Source organism: Hakea prostrata, chromosome 10, assembly GCF_041222555.1.
Source record: "Hakea prostrata isolate BN-2017 chromosome 10, UWA_Hpros_2, whole genome shotgun sequence".
In the NCBI taxonomy this organism is placed as follows: Eukaryota; Viridiplantae; Streptophyta; class Magnoliopsida; order Proteales; family Proteaceae; genus Hakea; species Hakea prostrata.
This window is the reverse complement of record NC_142609.1, coordinates 18,526,056-18,540,991: the sequence shown is the minus strand read 5'-3', so window position 1 is coordinate 18,540,991 and position 14,936 is coordinate 18,526,056. Positions and strand designations below refer to the sequence as shown.

The 14,936-nt window shown below is 38.1% G+C and overlaps 1 protein-coding gene and 1 pseudogene across 1 annotated transcript; both read left to right on the top strand.

Moving 5' to 3' along the window:
• Positions 1–5,013: 5,013 nt before the first annotated feature.
• On the top strand, positions 5,014–6,714 carry LOC149002225 (UPF0481 protein At3g47200-like). Its single transcript, XM_089138235.1, has one exon. It carries the CDS (start codon positions 5,023–5,025, stop codon positions 6,511–6,513), a length of 1,491 nt encoding a protein of 496 aa, XP_088994361.1. The 5' UTR covers positions 5,014–5,022; the 3' UTR covers positions 6,514–6,714.
• A 1,999-nt stretch (positions 6,715–8,713) lies between these two features.
• LOC149002224 (UPF0481 protein At3g47200-like) lies at positions 8,714–10,160 on the top strand (annotated as a pseudogene).
• The last annotated feature ends 4,776 nt before the right edge of the window (positions 10,161–14,936 follow it).

Here is a 14,936-nt window from a genome sequence, read left to right as displayed (position 1 = left end):
TGAGAGAACTACATATATACACTGTTTGTGAGTGGTTACACCATCACCCTGCTGCGCCAACATGACAGTGATCCTAGGGCAACACAAGAGTCCAAGGTATTTTACAAAAGGCATAAGGATGAAACAATGGTAGAAGACAAGGGACTCCAAGGAGCTATAATCAGGTGGGGACCAGACTAGGAAAATGGCAGAGAGTAAGGAACAAGGATAGACTGAGAGGTTGTAGGAAGATTAGAATGGACAAGAGAGAACAAGTGATTGAGGGTTTGATGAAATCCCAGGTTATAAGGAAGAAGGTTAAGTAACATGGCACGAGGTTTAGGCAATGCCATGATTTGCTCATGAAGAGACAGCTGGACCAAACTGGAGTTCTCACTTCTCAGGAGCCACTGGGTGAGTAGTCATGGTAGGGGGCGGGGGCACTTGATCCAATAAGGATGACCTAGGGGGCAGATAAGGCACTACGCTAGTGGAGGGACCAGAGAGTCTTCCACAACACACGTAGCAGAGGCAGGAATACTCAAAGATGGTCAATGAGGTGTAACGATAGAATCATGGGCATGACACGTAATTTGTACTAGAATTACCAGACAGGGTGACAGGAGTCGGGACGTGGTGCATACCTATACCAAGTTTACTAGAATTTGCAGCACCCAAGGATACCGGCATCAACTTGTTTCGCCATCTCCAGAACATAAAGGTTTGGTGGAATTGATCGCATTGAGTTTTGATTATGGCTCATGCTTGACATTGTGTTGCTGACAAACACGGGGTCCTACTCATCGGGCATGGGTTCAAGGAGGCCGCCCGGCAAGGGTGTGGGGGCAACGCCCCCATAACCTGTAAAGAGCCCATGCTTTTTGTGGGCCTCGAAGTTTCTTTACAATTTGGGCTTTTCCCATGAATAGTTGTAGCTTAGGGTTTCTAAGTGTGTATATATATATAGTTATATTCCTTGTAACAAAACATTGATTCCTTGTAACAAAACATTGAATATAGTGAAAAACCTAATGCTCGATGTAGCCTCACACTGAGGTAAACCAGGGTAACAGCCATGTCTTCTTCTTTCTTGTTTCTATTCAATTGTGTGTGGTTGATCGCTCTAATCCAAACATTGAGGGATCCCAAGAAACCCTAGGAGCATACCGACAACAGTTTGGTTTCGGACACCAATGCTCCAGCTGATGATCAGTCATAGCTTGAAACCAGACATCACAATGCTGCTTTTCGTGCCCAATTATGACATAGAAGAAATAAAAAAGAGGTAGCCATTCATGCATAGTAGAAACTACAACAGGGGGCCATCCTCCTTATGAATCTAAAGCTCCTTCTTCAAGGGAAGACGAATATCCACCAAAACCCTACATCTGATGTAGCCAGCAGCTCCAAACTTTGAAGGGCGTATAACCATCTCACAACTTGGTTTACCCACTCAAGTATAGAGTTGGAAGCCCCAGCTCCAGGAGTAACAGATCATATGGTATCCTAGTAAGGTGAACCTAAAAATCAACAGAAGCGAAAGCCCACTCATGCATTCCTAGGTTCTAGAGTTAACAGATTTCCATTAACAAACCATGAGCCTCCTTCCAATACGTCATGGAGATCCAAAGGATGTTCAAAGTGAAAGATAAAAAGACGGTCCGTCATGGGTGTTATCTGTACTTCCTTCTTCAGGTTCCAAGCAGCCACTAGAGCTTCACTAACAGCTTGTTGACGACAAAGGTCTAGACACTATGACTATTCCAACCAACAGGAAGGAAGCGTTTCCTCTAAGATGATCTAGGGAGAAAACGTTAGCCACATCTAAGTCATTAGGTGGATGTGGAGGTGGTTCTGAGCTCGATGCTTCAGTGGCCATTAACCACAAACGGCAAGAGTTTGCTGAAGCAGTAAGAAAGAAAACCAGACACCACTCAAAGAGGGAGCAAAGGCTCCTCTAGCCAAGGGAGAACATTTCAATAATAGAAACACCTCAATGACTAGAGATTGTAACCAATTTTCGATAGATTTCTGATGGAATTACTTGGAAAATGTGAAAAGATTATTGATTGGGGTGTCACTCTCCACTATAAATTATTGATTGGATGTGTTTCTCTCCATATGATTGGTAAGCCTAATTTGTTTTCTTCCTTAACTAATCATACTAACATGCCACTTGTCATATTGGCTGACAATTTATTTACTAAAGTCTTCAACCAATGGTAGTTTCTCCACCGACTCCACAAATTTATTTCACATTCCTTATGTATTCAAAAACTTTTTTGAGTTTGCTTTTTGTTTGTCAAATTTTGAAGAATCATAACTGCTCTATCACTAGTTTTCCTTTTTCTTGTCTCTATCAGGATCTACAGAAAACAGGAACAATCAATGGAGGTTTGAACAAGCTAGCCTCTCTCTCTATCTCTCAACTCCAAACAGAGTCACCCTTAGGGTCGTCAAACTCCTTCCGCTCAAAAAACCCTAGCGATCTGAAGCCTCCGTCCACCACCACAACTTTTTGAGGTGAACCTCCTTTCATTTCATCTCTCTTCCCCTCCTGGCCTCCTCTCCCTCTCTCCGCCTCTCTGTGTTTTCTAGGTTTTTTCTTTTGTTCATTGTTATTCCGTTCCCTCTCTCCGACTCTCTCTTTCTCTGGTTTTTGTTCTATTCGACCCCTTTTTTTTTCTAGTTGTTTTTTTCACCTGCGCTCCCCTCCCTCTCTCCGACTCTCTCTTTCTCTATTTTTCTATTCTCTCCGACTCTCTCTTTCTCTGTTTTTATGCTCTCTCCGACTCTCTCTTTCCCTATTTTCCCTGTTTCTGTCTTCTCCATCTCCCTCTCTCCCGTGACCGATTCTCGGTTTTCATTTTATTCTTAGTAGACTTCTTTTCACTCCTTTGATTCAAAGCTTTAGATTATAAAAGAAAAAAAGAAAAAAAGAAAAAAGAAAAGAAAAGAGAGCAGACAGGATGGTTGATGCAAGTCTTGGGCGAGTTTTCTACAATTTTGGAGTTTTTTTCGGTTCGTTTTCTGCTGCTGGTGGTATTCTAGGTTGCGGTTTCAAGATGGGAGTTCGGAGACAAGATCGGGTGCTTTTTGCCTCAACAACTGAGTTGGCACCTTTGTAGCGTGTTTTGTCTTCGCCTTTGTGGCGTGCGCTGTTGTGGCCCTTGTGGCGTGTGGTTTGTCTACCCTTGTGGTGTGTTCTATCTTTGCCTATGAGGCATGTGGAATGTAAGCCCTTGGGGCGTGTGGTTTGTCAGCCCTTGTGGCGTGCTCAGTTTTCGCCTTTGAGGCGTGTGGTATGTAAGCCCTTGGGGCGTGGTTATGTCTGCGTCGGTGTCCGCCTTTGTGGTGTGTCTCTGCAAGCGGTGGTGGTGGTTATGTTTATCATATCCATTATGTTTTTCTAACTCTATGGTTGTCACAACCAGGTTTCTGAGGGTTTATTGGGCTCGGCCCATCCCTTAGTTCTTGTTTTTTTCCTTTTGTTCGGTGTTAGTGTCTGTGTTTTATTTCAATTATGAATGAAATGTTTAAACTTTTGACCAAAAAAAAATAACAAGCTAGCTTATATTTTACTTAAATGGCACTATACTTTTTATTTGGCCGGTGCTTCTAATAGGATCTTTCCTCTTTAGTGGCATTTTTGTCTTGGCAATCATTTTTTGTCCAAACTTCAATATATGGTTCTTAGTTGTCATTCTATTTTTAATTTACGAAGCATACGAGTTAGGAAAGCATCGTAAAGCATTGTTTCTAGTAGCTAATAGTACATCCCTTGGTTCTTTTTAATTCTTCTTAGTTTATTTTGGCATTTGGGGTCTTTATCATGTTAATAATATATGACTTGAATATTGCAGATAAGCACCATTTTCAAAAATATCTCCTCCTTATGAAGAATCAAAGCATCACAAATTCAATTTGTGGGAGAAAAGGAATGAATTAAGAAGGCTTCCAAGGAGTAAACATTGGTGCTTGTGAGCATCGCGTGGAATAGATTAGACTTTCTTACATGAATGATACCATGACAAGCCCAAGATGGATTAGATGCTTCTTCTACATCAAGGAAAATTTTTTGAGGCAATAGGTCATACACAGGATAAAGTGATTAATTACTCTTTTGGGGTGATTTGCTTTAATTTTAAAGGAATGAAGGCTCTACTTGAGTCTTTCTCTTGACAAAAGCTGAAGCCTATGAGTAGTATCCAAGGGATCAACATAAAAGGATTTAGAAGTTTTTTTATTTTTTATTCCCAAAACATGTGAAACACAACAGAATTGTTTACTTTCTTTTTTTTTTTTTTTTTTTTTTTGGGGTACTAACACAACAGAATTATTTACTTCCCAGTTTTATGGCATCAACGATAAACAAAACAAAAAATTACTTGAGAACTTTTCAAAATAAACAAATTTATTTTACAAAAGGACTAATGATTAGCAGAGAATTGTTTATTAAATCCTTTTGTCACTCTGAGTTATCCATACTAGGATAAAGTCTTCTCTATTTTCATTTTCCCGTTTCTTAATGGATTTACCTGAAACATGGCTTGGAAAGAATTGAAGAAAACTGTAATGTTATCATGATTGATTCAAACAATCTGTATAGTAACAGGATTCTCAAGGGAGTCATCATGAAAAAAGCAAACCCAGAAGAAGAAGCTTTGGAAAGAATGGAGAGTCAGAAAAATGGGTTCCACCATTGCAGCTTTAGTCCCAAACATAGAAAGAGTTATATTGATACTTGCTTGGTATAGGATCTTCTGGAGCCATGAACACTATAGACCCTGATGTATGCAAGAGTGACTTTATACTTTTCTTGCAACTGTAAGCCTCTAGAATCTTGCAATGAAACGATCAGGTTAATGAGTACTTTAACAAAGTGAATTACCAGAACCAGAGGAATCCCTGTACGATGCCAAGCTTGACAAGTGAGCATAGTCAAAGAGCTTCTACTTTCAATCACCATATATAATGCAAATATAAATGTACCATTGTAGTTACAATAATAACTGCACTTTCTGAGTTTCTGTCTTGTGTTTCATGATGGCAGGCAGTGATGAAAGAAGTTTTCCTGTTTCAATTGAGAGGACAGAGAAGAGGAAGTTGGTCATAGAGAGAGCAAATGAAGAGAGCAGAGGCAGTACGGAGCCTGAAATTGTATTCGATCAGCGTGAGAAGTCTACGGTGACCACGAAGACACAAGTGTCTTATCCAGAGTGGTTCGACCCCATACAACATGCCGAGGTTCTGACTTCTGAAACAAAAGCAATAGATAAAGTTCCAAGCACAATTCTGAAGGGCACTGAAAAACGCAAGTATTGCTTCCATCCCATGGTTGTCTCGATTGGTCCTTATCACAATCAAGATAAAGATAAAGCTGGGAACCTAAAGTTTGCAAGATTGGAGAAGCTCAAGCCTTCAATAGCAAAAATGTTCATTGATCCAAAACCTGAAGAATTAGTGAAATTTGAGGAGGTGGCTCGCCATGCAAGGGCTTATTATGAAAAGACTGCAACAGCACATATAAGTGATGATGCTGAGTTCACACGCATGATGTTCCTTGATGGTTGCTTTGTTCTCCATTTCATTGATAGTTTCATCAATCCGAAGGCCGATCAAAGAGAGATGAAGACTGATCAAGAAGCTTTCGTGTTAAGGGACTTGTTCTTGCTGGAGAATCAACTACCCTTTATGGTTCTTGAGGTACTGATGAACTTCAAACACATAGAAAAGGGCTGGCAGAAATGCATTGATGATTTTGTAGGGAAGCGACTTGCACTTGAAAGCAGAACATCAACAGAGAAGGATGATTATAAGCCTGCTCACCTTCTTGACCTACTCCGTAAGAGGCTCATTGGTGATGCTGTAGAGAAAAAGCCTTCTCATTCAAGGCGTACACAGGACGATACAGATTGGCAAACATTCCGTTCAGTCATGGAGCTTAAAGAAGCAGGAATCAAGTGCAAGAAGGCCGATGGTAAGACTTTAAGAAACGTTAAATTCGTCAAGCATCTTATCTGTGCAAATTTGTACCTTCCTCAGTTTGTCGTCGATGATTCTACAAAGTCAATGCTCTTGAACTTGGTAGCTTATGAAGCAAGCCCTGATGGTCCCAGAGACTATGTGGTCACTTCATACATTGCCTTTCTGGATGCACTTATTGACCATCCTGGAGATGTGAAGGAGCTGAGATCCAAGGAGATACTCAAAAATTTACTTGGCAGTGACCAACAAGTGGCTGATCTTTTCAATGAATTAGCAAATAACTTGGTACCAAGACGTTCTGAATATCTTGACATAAAGAACAACATTGAAAGACACTGCAACAAGAACATTTCTAAATGGATGACTGAACTTTGGAGTACACATTTCAACAGCCCTTGGACTACTTTTGCTTTCTTTGTTGGAGGAACTATCATCCTCCTCACCTTCGCGCAGACCTATTTTTCCATATTCCCCAGAGGAGGTGGAAGTGAAGCAGAACGGAAAGCTCCGACTCCTTCAAGAAAAATTCACCACTTCTTTGGCTAGTATTTTGGTTATCTCAAGTTCTCGATCCATATGATGTGTTCTTGGTGTAGGTGTGTCTGGAACTTTCTCAATTATCGGATTGAAACAGCCTTTTTCTTCCTTCTTGTGTGGATGTGTGTTTTAATTTGATTTCTTTTAGTTCAGAGGGTCTTAAAAGTTTCCGTATTTATTTATTTCAGACAAGTTGATCTTGTACTCTAACCTGGGGGATCATTAAATAAATTTATTGATGTGTTTCACCATTATTTGCAGTTTCACTGCTTGTTCAAATCTTCAGGATTCTCAGTAATTCTGTTGGGATTCATGAACACGAATCTATAAATTAAGAGTCTATGCATGTTAATATGATTTGTCAATGAACAAGAGATGTGATAAATGTTTAACCTAGAAGCCTATAGCCGATGAGGATCTATGTTATGTGTGACAAAAATTTTGAACCAACTTCGAAGATGAACCTGCACTTATATTTTAGTGGACAACCCGAATGACCCATCCTCTATGATTTGTGATGGAAGCAGAAGGCGTGGACTTATAGACTCAAATTTTTGTTCACTAAAAAATCTTGTGTGCTATAACATAAAACCCGAAATATATTGTCACCTCACATTCCAACCTTGTCCCATAAATGCACTTGTTGGATCAAGAAAGTGGAACTGATGCATGTTACATTAAAGTCTGATTCGCATAATGAAGCTCAATAAAAGGAATGAGAGAAGCCCTTATGAAAATATTGGAACAGAAAATTGCTTCGAAAATAAATACATTCCAAGCAATTATGGAATTCTTGAAATAAAATTCTTTCATGCAAGTAAAATGCACCATACAAGAGGGAGTTTTGCTTTGCATCAGGGTCATAAAATAAATTTTACCACCTTTACCATTTGTTGTGGATGTCTGAAGTCTTGGGGTTTTAAGTCCAAACAGTTCAGCTTTAAAATGATCTCCTATCTTAGAAAGGTTTACCAAACCTCCTAATTATATTCATTTCAAACTCCCTTCAAGCCAAGCTAACAAGTGCACTTTTTTGATACAGGATACATGCAGCAAAAAATAATCATCTTGAATTCCATTTTCAATTCAGATTAGAATCGAAGTTTTCATATATTGAGCTTCTTCTATATGTTCATTCGCATTTTGATCATTTCCATGGTGAGTTGGTTGCTATGTCAGGTTGAAATTTTGTTGGGTAGGTACTGGGTTAGGGTACTGAAGCAAAGTAAAAGTGATAAATTATTCCTTTTAAAAGGATGGAATAAGAAAAAGACTCTACTTGAGTCTTGGCCCGGACAGGAAAAAATGAAAAAGCTGAAGCCTGAGAGTAGCATGCAAGGGATTAGCAGCAAAAGAATTTAAAGGTTTCTATGATTCCAAAAACATAGAAGACAAAAAAAATTTATACACTTAAAGCAGGTCATACTTTCCCACACAAATGTAAAAAAAAAAACCAAAGAACTAATCAAAATAAACAAATTTATTTTCTGAAAGATCTTATGATTAGCAGAGTTGTTTATTAAGAATTTATCACTGAATTATCCATACACAATCCTACATTTCCTAAACAAGCAGTTAATTAGTTAAGAGGAAATCCTTCACCGTTGATTGAATAAGATTTTTATGCTTTTCTATTCATCATTAAGAGGATAAAACCTTCTCTCTTTCATACCTGAAACATGGCTTAGCTGAGGGGGTATCAATGCTTTACTGATTGGAAGGGACTGAAGAACAGTGACTGACTCGACAATCTCTATAAATGACAGGATTTTCTATGGAGTCATCGTGAAAAAAGCAGATTCAATAGAAGAAGCTTCAGAAAAATGGAGAAGCAGGGTAAAGTATTCCACCAGTGCAGCTCAAGTCCCTAACAAAGAGTCAAATTTGTTCTTGGATAAAGGATGTCTGGTGTCTGAAGTTAAATTTGTAGAGCCATGAACGCTAAAGAGCTGATGCTAGAACGAATCTTTATACTTTTCTTGGAGCTATATTCCTCTAAAATCCGGCAAGCATTGGATCATGTTAATGAGTTCAACAAAGAGAATAACCATTTTCACACAACCAGAGGAATTCATGTATAATAAATACCAAGCTTGATAAATGAGCAAAGCCAAAGAGCTTTCTAGCTACTTCAGTCATCATATAAATACAAATGCAAATGTTCGATTGCAGTTAAAAATAATTACAGCACTCTCTCAGTGTTTCAGTGATGGCATCCGCCAATGAAAGAAATGTTTCTGTTTCAAATGAAAGATCGGAGGAAAGGAAGCTGGTCATAGAAGGACAAAATCAACGGAGCAGAGGCAGCACTGAGCCTGAAATTGTAGTTGATCAGTCTACTGTGACCACAGAAACATCAAGTGTCCTGTCCACCGTGGTTCTTGCCCATACTGTGTGATAGAGTTCCAATCGATAAGGTTCCAATCACAATTCTGAAGGGCAATGAGAAACGCAAGGATTGCTTTCATCCCATGGTGGTCTCCATTGGTCCTTATCACAATCAAGACTTAGATGAAGACAAGAATCCAAAGTTTGCACGAGTGGAGAAGCTCAAGGCTTCAATAGCAAAGGAGTTCATTGATGGAGAAACTGAAAAGCTAGGGAAGTTTGAGAATGTGTCTCTCAAAGCAAAGGCATGTTATGAAGAGGCTTCTACAGCACACTTATCTGATGATCAATTCAAACGTATGATGTTCCTGGACGGCTGCTTTGTTCTCCATTTCATTGATTGTGTAGTCAATAAAAAGTACAGGGAAACGAAGATGAAGACTGATCAAATAATGTTTGTGTTGAGGGACTTGTTCTTGCTGGAGAACCAACTGCCTTTTCTAGTTCTTGAGGCATTGATGAACTTCAGACACGACGAGAAGAGCTGGAAAAAATTCATCCACGCATTTGTAGCGCGGCGGCTTAAACTCGAAAGCGAAACTCCAGCAGGGGATGGTTATAAACCTGCTCACCTCCTTGACCTACTCCACAAGAAGCTCATTGGACACGCTCAGCAACAGGTAGAGCCACCTGAAACTTTAGAAATTACCTATGATGATTGGCAATCATTTCGTTCGGTCATTGAGCTTAAAGGATCCGGGATCAAGTTTAAGAAGAGTCCAGGTAGAACCTTAAGAGACATTTCGTTCGAAGAGCACCTTACTAGTGCAGATCTGTTCCTTCCTCAACTTGTGGTTGATGATTCTACCAAGTCAATTTTCTTGAACTTAGTAGCTTATGAAGCAAGCCCTGATGGTCCCAATGATTATGTGGTCGCCTCATACATTGTTTTTCTAGATGCACTTATTGATCACCCTGAAGATGTAAAGGAGCTGAGAGCTAAGGACATACTCCACAATTTACTTGGAAGTGACCAACAAGTGGCTGATCTTTTCAATGAATTGGCAACCAACTTGGTGCAAAGCCCTCTCGAGTATCATGACACTAAGAAAAAGATTGAGGATCACTGTCAAAAAAGGGTTCCTAAATGGATGGCCGACTTTAAAAGAACACATTTCAAAATCCCCTGGATGATTCTTGCCTTTTTTGTTGCCGGTGTTATTTACCTTGTCACCTTGGTACAGGCATGCTTTGCCATAATCCACAAAAGAGGTGGAAAAGAACGGAAACCTCCACCACCCTCAAGGAAAGTTCACTACTTTGGCTAGTATTTAGGTGATCACAACATAATATTCTCAAGCTCTCTCCATGAGATGCGGCCTTGACTTAGATCAGATTGAAACTTTCTCCAACCATTTGGAACTGGTTCTCTATTTTCTTTCTTACTAGACATGGGACATTAGCATTGTTCATCCACTAAGATTACTTATTTCAGACAAGTTGTTCTTATATTGTTACTTGGGGGAGTCCCCTCTTCTATGAATTATGGGAAATCAATCATTTTCAGTATATGCTTTGCTTTTATTAATTTGCAGTTTCAGCTAACACGACGATATAATGGTTGCATTAAATCTAGAATAACTGCATCAAGGTAACAGAGTTTCATTCATATCGTGTAACCGGCTTTGGACTAAAAGATCATTTCCACAATAGGGAACCCCATTCGATGCAACACATATCAAGCAACTTGTGTACTATTTCGACTTGGGAACTCAAGGTTCAGCTCCTTTCATCTTTTCATGTTTTATCTTTGTTTAGGAAACAGTCCACATCTCCTTGATCCCTTCTGCGGTTGCTTTGTATAGTTCCTTCTTTCTTCAAATTATTATTCTAGCTAGTTCACCCAAGTGATGACTTTGTCAGTTAGCATTAGATTTTAGGATCCATGGTGGCCCAGGTTTCCCGGCACATATTTAATAGAATCAGATAGGTTGAATTAGAGAAACTGATAAATTGTGTTGATTTCCTGCAGAAATCTTATGAGTCAAAAAAATGGTTGATTTGGTCTACCCCTCTCTAGGTTAACAATTTCAATGGCTATATTTATGTTGAATATTGTACTAACAGAGATGTTTGTATTTGTTTATATCATGCTACACAGTTTGACCTACTTAAAGGAAGCCTGAATCAATCTAAAAAGTGAATTTGAAATTCCTTGAGCACAACAGTTCTGCCTTGGAAATAAGAATCTAACAGCAATCAGTTCTTAATATCAAAAAGAAAATATGAAGATCATTACAAAATCAAATGTTTAACACCAAATTTCTTTCCTGAATTTTTTTAAACATGAACAGGTATCCCAGATTATGAAAGACTAAGGATATCAAGGGTTAATTTAAATGCATAAATTTGAAAAATATGATTATCTCTGATCAGTCATGATGTGGATGAAAATCTCTACCTTAATGCAGTTATACTGAAACAGAAAATGAAAAGTGAAGCATATTGATATTTTTATCTAGATCCATGAAATACAGTTTAGGGGACTCCATCACCAACTAATTAATTATCACAAGATTAGCAATTTCTTTCTTACATGAACAATGCTTATGCAGCACCAACAAAATTCAAGGGATTACTTAAAGATGAATCCAGGAAGACGCTCCTCCATTTAGAGATGTAAATCATGCAGTGAATTTGTGTTCTATTCTTAATATATGTCAAGATATTCTGAAGGGCTTGGTATCAAGTGGACTGCTAGTTGATTGAAAAGAACAACCACTTGTTGATCCCTTACAAGGAAATCTTTGAAAATGCCCTTACGTTTCAGCATTCTCACATCTTCAGGAAGATCAATGAGTGCCTTCAGAAAAAGAATGTATGAGGAGACCATAGAGTCACTGCCAGCATCTGGGCTTGCTTTATAAGCTGCTAAGTTAAAGAGCATTGGCTTTGTTAAATCATCAATGGCGAGTCTAGGAAGGAACAGCTCTGGATAGATATTGCCATCTTTGAAGCAAACATCTCTTAAGGTCCCACCCTCGGACTCCTTGAACTTGATCCCTACTTTTTTAAGATCAATAGCTCTATGAAGTGATGGCCACTCATTATAAGCCATAACTGAATATAGTATCTTTCTATTGATCATCATCACCAATGAGCTTCTTGTGAAGTTAATCAAGGAGGTGAGCAGGCTTGAAATTATTCGTCACTGGAGATTCTCTAAGATTCAGTGGTATCTGCGAACCTGGAGGTTAGATCTCGCCAGTCCTTCTCATTGTGTTTGAAGCACATCAATGCTTCAAGAACCAGAAAGGGTAGTTGATTCTCCAGCAAAAACAAATCCCTAAGTATGAAAGCGAATCCCTTAATTAAGTTTTTATAATCTGTTTTACTTTGATTACCTATCAAGCTTGGTATTGCTTAGGTATTTCCTCCATTTTAGGCAAAAATAAGGTACCAAATACTTATATAATAGTTGTAAGAAAAATATAAATGGTTAATCACTTTCAACCCTCTTCTTTTATGTGAAAATTTTGCTGCTTGCTAGTAAAGGGATGGAATCATTCACTTCCCATTTGGGTTCACAAATATATTTTCAAGAAAGAAATTAGTGGTGGCTTCATGGGCTTGATATTACAAATATTTGTTAGCTATGGATGGTTGGGGAAAACATCATCTATTGTGCACAGCAGTGCACTTAGATGCCAAACAATAGGCTGAAAAAGCAAATAAATTATAAGTCTATTTTAGACTTTTTAAATTTGAAATCATGCTTTAAATTTCAGCCTATTATTTAGCATCTATGTGCACTACTGTGCACAATAGAGAACTGTGCACAACAGAAGATTTTTTCCGGATGATTTTTTTCCAGATGATTGGCTGGGCTTGGCCAATATCATATCGATATTACAGATTGTGGCAAGCATGAAGATTACCACACATCAATTTTTTTTTTAATAAAATAAAAGAGAGAATATTATAGATCCCAATGAAAATACATTTTTTTGCAAAACATTTCATTTTAAGAAAAATATTAGGGAAAATTGAAAAAAAGAAAATCAGATCAGTATTGGAATTGGTGTTGGTTAAGATCAAAACCAGTGTATTCTGATATTTAGGAGTAAGTTTTTATTTTCCCCCTCATGTGGGCACTTGAGTTTCTACGAAATCTAAATTTGATACTAGCTGTTTTCAAAGTTGCACTTGCATCACCTCTGTTTCACAAATATCAATCCATTCCATTAAATTGGGTGTCAATAATTAAAGATGACACTTTTTTGTACTTTTATAACCATTATATCCTAAAACTTTGAGAGGTAGAATGACACAAATGTCCTTTTCCCTTTTTTTTATTTTTTATTAACAAAAAATTTGTTTTAAATTAAACATTGGGTGTTCAGAGGAAAGTTAATTTGACTAGAAAAAAAGATTTTCTAAACTTGATGATAACCATTCAGATTTGGCAGAGTGAATTTTCTTTTTTGGTCAGTTTTGGGAACCTCAAGGGGTATAGGCGCAATTGTGAAAACGAGTGGTACTTATTTTGCATTATGACAAAATTAAGGTCCCCACCCCTCCCAAAAAAATAAATAAATAAATAAATAAAACCCTTATGGAACTATTACACCTAAGCTGACTCCACAAACTAAAATTCCTTCCAATGTGAAACTGATTTTCTCATTTTATGTTATAATAAGGTTACTAACTCTTGTTTCTTTTTCTTATGAACACTCTTTTTAGCATTTGAGGAGAAAATATCTAAGTAAGCCATTTCGTAATTGCTTACCACCTAAGCTCCAAATTAGAACATCTCCAGAGAAGGATGATAGACCTGTTCACCTACTTGACCTGGTCATGATGGTCAACACAGAAAGCCTGAACCTTCAAAATCTGCAAATGCACATAAAAAACTGGCACTCGTTTCATTTAGCCATTCAGCTTAACAAAGCATGGATCAAGTGCAAGGAGATCAGCAGTGGGAGCCTAAGAAATGCTAATCTAGAAGATTGTTTTACCATTGTTTTACCAGTGGAGATGTTTTCCTTCCTCAGCTTTTCATCCATGATTGAACCAAGTCCACACTCTTGAAGTTGGTAGATTATGAAGCAAACCCTTATGGTACCAAGGAATATGTGGTTGCTTCATTCATTGTTTTGCTGGATGCACTTATTGATCATAATGAAGATGTGAAGGAGCTGAGATATAAGTGTATACTCCAAAACTTACTTGGCAGTGACCAGCTAGTGGCAGATCTTTTCAATGAATCGGCAATCAACTTGGAGGCAAAGCCCTTCAGAATATCTTGAAGTTAAGAGAAAGCTTGAGGACAATAAAGGATATCTATATGGATGACTGAATTTTAGTACACACATTCCAGTAGCCACAGGACTATTGTTGCCTTTTCTGTTGCCCGGTTACCTTTGCGCGGGCTTACTTTTCCAGTCCCAGAAGCAGAGAAGAACAGAAAGCTCCAATTTCCTCAAGAGAATTTCACCACAGTTACACATGATGCAACAACAAATACAGAAAAAAAAAAATTGGCTAGAATTTCGCTCAGTGCAAAATAGCATTCTCAACCTTTCTCCAAATTATGCTCTTGGCTTAAGTCTGTTGAGAAAGCAGTCATTCTAATTGGTTCTTCTCTCTTGTATGGATTTCATGTATTCCACTGATACTGTTGTTTCAAATTTAGTTTAGCTTAGTTTAACCCTAGAAGTTCAACAATAGAATTAGAAAAACTATAAGTGGAAAAGTTCCAAGTTCATGTAGTCTGTTCCACTAGACAAAGTTTCTTTCAGAAAAGTTGATCTTATTCGATAACCTGCAAGTTCCCTATAGAATATTTCATGGGTAATTGGAAGGATAAATATGCCTCACTTTAGTTCACAGTTTCAGCTTCATAACGATGATACAATGGTTGACTTTTCCCCAAAAAACTGCATCAAGGTCAAGATTTTCATTCATAAAGTGTAGTCAGCAAAAAATAGACAAGGCAGATCTGTTGCACACAATATGAAATCTACACTAGATGCAACACAATCAATGCAACTCCCTTAACACTGTCAGAGATATAGATTTTGAACTCTGGACGCAAAGATTGG